Source organism: Seriola lalandi, unplaced genomic scaffold, assembly GCF_002814215.2.
Source record: "Seriola lalandi dorsalis isolate HSWRI2012SDOR001 ecotype SW California unplaced genomic scaffold, Sedor1 jcf7180001963299, whole genome shotgun sequence".
In the NCBI taxonomy this organism is placed as follows: Eukaryota; Metazoa; Chordata; class Actinopteri; order Carangiformes; family Carangidae; genus Seriola; species Seriola lalandi.
In genome coordinates this window covers 1-3,332 of record NW_019433967.1, presented here as the reverse complement: position 1 = coordinate 3,332, position 3,332 = coordinate 1, and the positions used below count along the sequence as shown (strand labels likewise).

The 3,332-nt window shown below is 41.4% G+C and overlaps 1 protein-coding gene across 1 annotated transcript; it reads left to right on the top strand.

Annotated features, from left to right (window-relative positions):
• Nucleotides 1–34: 34 nt before the first annotated feature.
• On the top strand, nt 35–3,222 carry LOC111644149 (cohesin subunit SA-2-like; the record flags this gene model as incomplete). The annotated part of the gene is made up of 8 exons (XM_023392931.1): nt 35–153; nt 501–599; nt 746–825; nt 1,024–1,131; nt 2,362–2,470; nt 2,666–2,783; nt 2,927–3,030; nt 3,130–3,222. Coding segments are annotated over exons 1-8 (783 nt in total), but the record flags the coding sequence as incomplete, so codon positions are not given.
• Nucleotides 3,223–3,332: the final 110 nt, after the last annotated feature.

Genomic DNA, 3,332 nt, shown 5'->3' with positions numbered 1-3,332 from the left:
ATTGTAATCAGTTCTGTTGTGTTTGCCAGTGATGCCATTGCTGAAATCCGAGCTATTTGTATTGAGGAGATTGGAGTGTGGATGAAGCTGTACAGTGACGCCTTCCTCAATGATAGTTACCTGAAGTATGTTGGCTGGACAATGCATGACAAGGTGGGCTAACATACAGCATCTGTGTTGTGTATAAACAAATGAAGGAAACAACCAACTTCTAACCTGACTATCAGTCAAAACTTCCTGTAGCCACTTCAGAACACGAGTCATATGTAGTCTTCTTTGTTGGAAGGCTTTTACTCTGAAAAGCAACAACGGGATAGTAATATCCGAACAGGTCCCTGTTTTCTCTATCTTGTCCCATTCCTCAGTTCTTCTTATCAACATATGTTGCATGATAATAATAATAATAATAAACAGGTTTAATTGAGGTAATGGCACAACAGCACCTGGTTTTTGGCATTCAAATGTGGTAAATATTTTATGTATTTTTATTGTGGCTTCAGCAAGGTGAGGTGCGACTGAAGTGCCTGACTGCCCTGCAAGGCCTCTACTACAACAGAGAGCTCAGCGCTCGACTGGAGCTCTTCACAAGCCGCTTCAAGGTGAGCCCAGTTAGAGGTTCCTCATGCGTCACAGTTGTATTATTGTAACAGTTTTATTATACCCACACATGATATGACAAACAATGTTATGGAGATCCTATAGCTAAGATGCTGTATCTGAGACCTGAGCGCACTCTCATTGACAGGACCGCATTGTGTCTATGACTCTGGATAAGGAATATGACGTTGCAGTGCAAGCCATTAAACTTCTGACTCTTGTCTTACAGTGAGTAACCTCCCCTCCTCTTCAACTTAAATATTCTGTATTTAATTTTGTTTTATGAAGGCCTCTTATGTTATTCTATAAACATAATTTAAAGTCAACATGATAAACATTTTATACAAACCATTTACATTTAAGGCTAGTTCTGTATGCTTATCTTCAAATTCTTTAAACTGGGATCTGTCACATTTCCTTTGACAGAAGTAGTGATGAGGTTCTGACGGCAGAGGACTGTGAGAGCGTATATCACCTGGTTTACTCAGCACATCGACCCATCGCTGTTTCAGCAGGAGAATTTCTGTTTAAGAAGTAAGTGTTTTGTGTGTGAGTGTAAGTAAGTTTTTATTGTTTAAAGATGCAATTGAACTGTTGCTGAAAGTGAATGTAATTTTTCAGACAAATAACAGGATTTTAGTGACAATTATGAGCCTGAATAGTTGCACAGAATGATTGGACAGCTTGACGGCGAGTGACAACGTTTTTTTCATTCATCCGAGTCTTATTGGGGTTGTGTTTTGTCAAGAAGTTCAGCATTCAGCCGGACAGAAATCTGAGACTAACGTGGGCAAAGAGGAAGAAGCGCTTAAAGGAATATTTCACCTCTACTGCACTACGCTACACTCACCCTTTGTGGGCTTGGAAAGAGGCTCCTTTATGGAGGATGGCGATTGTAGTGAGCTTGGATTCATACCAGTGGACTGCAGCAGTGACCTTGTTTTACTGCAAAAACAGAAGTACAAAACAATATGTTGGTGTGTAGCCAAGTTAACTGTGAAACACATTAGATTAAATTAAGTAGAAACAAGAAATCTGTCAAGGGCAGGGGTTATGTTGAATCCAACGAACAAATAGGGCTCTATTTCAACAATCCAATGCACATGTCTGAATCGCGTGGCGCCAGGCCTATGGTTCAAAAATGTTATACTTAATCTCTTAGTTATCAGTGGGAGTGTTTTGGGCATAACATCCAATAAACCAATCACAGTGCCATCTCCCATTCCCTTTAAAAGCCAGGGGTGCTTGCCCCTTGCATATTGCTATTATAATGGCGCAGTGAATCACACAGAGTTAGATTCTATTTGCGTCAGTTGTTTACATATTGTGACTGAACAGTGAGTCCAGTCCTGACCAGTGAGCCCAGTTCTGGCACACACAGCAGCTCTGTACACTCTGAGGGGCAAAGAAGGGCTGAACGAATCAACGTTCTGCGCACAGCTCTACAGTGAGGTAACGGCACAAATCACAACATTAGAAATATTTTATGTTATATGATGAGAAGTGCGCATAAATCTTCGGTTCGTTATGAAACTGCGGTGACAAATTTAGGCGATGAATGGGAAACACTGTGGAGGATTTACCAGGTATTATAAAGAATGAACCTGTGCTTGTGTATCATGAAGCATGCAAACTCTGATAAATTAAGAATGTGAAATCTTCTAATCCGTGACTTCATGTATGTGACGCCCACACTTGACTGCAAGCATTTATTCCACCTTCACCAGACATTTTTAACGGTCTTTTGTATTGTGCTGATTGAAGACTCTTCAGTCATCGAGGACAAGAGGAAGAGGGATTACCCAGGAGGGGCAGGCAGAGCCTCAACGGCAGCCTTATCAAAACTACTGTTTTCTTCTTCTTGGAGAGCGAGGTAACCAGACCTTTGTGTCTCACTTCTGGATGTTGACCCTGAGCTCATTACCTTAAACATTTTTTTTTATGTCTGTCAATTTAATTTTGAGGGTTAAAATCTAATTTTCATTTTGGATAGGATTAGATAGGATTGTTTGTTGTTTCCATTGTTAAATCAAATAATAATCAAATTTAACCATTTGATGTTTCATAGCTCCATGAACATGGGGCCTACTTGGTGGATAGCTTGTGGGAGTGTGCGTCAGAACTGCTGAAGGACTGGGAGACTATGATCAGCCTGCTGCTGGATGAGCCCATGCCGGGAGAGGAGGGTAAGTAGGGAGGCTTTTCTACTGCAGTACGAACAAAGGGAACCTTTAGTTTTTCCACTCTTTTGTTTTTCTTTGGTACTTCACTTAGTAGGGCAAGACTCATCATTACATTGTCAGTAACTTTATGTGTCTGTGATTTTCAGCCCTGACTGATCGACAGGAGACGGCTCTGGTTGAGATCATGCTCTGTGCCATTCGGCAGGCTTGTGAATGCCACCCGCCAGTAGGCAGAGGCACAGGGAAGAGGGTGAGTGTCTAGTCATTATGCTCGACATAGAGAGCATCGAGTGTGTTTCTTGAATGATTTCATGTTGTTGACATGGTTGGGTTTTTGTTCATGAAAAAGGTCCTGACTGCAAAGGAGAAGAAGACGCAGCTGGATGATCGGACACGGATCACAGAAATGTTTGCCGTTGCATTGCCTCTATTACTGGCAAAGGTGAATACTTATATTCTGCCCTACATCCGACAACTGAGTTAACTTGTACATTTACTTGAAAACGTGTTCCTCAACATTCAACCTAACTGCTCTCTTTCCTTTTCATAGTA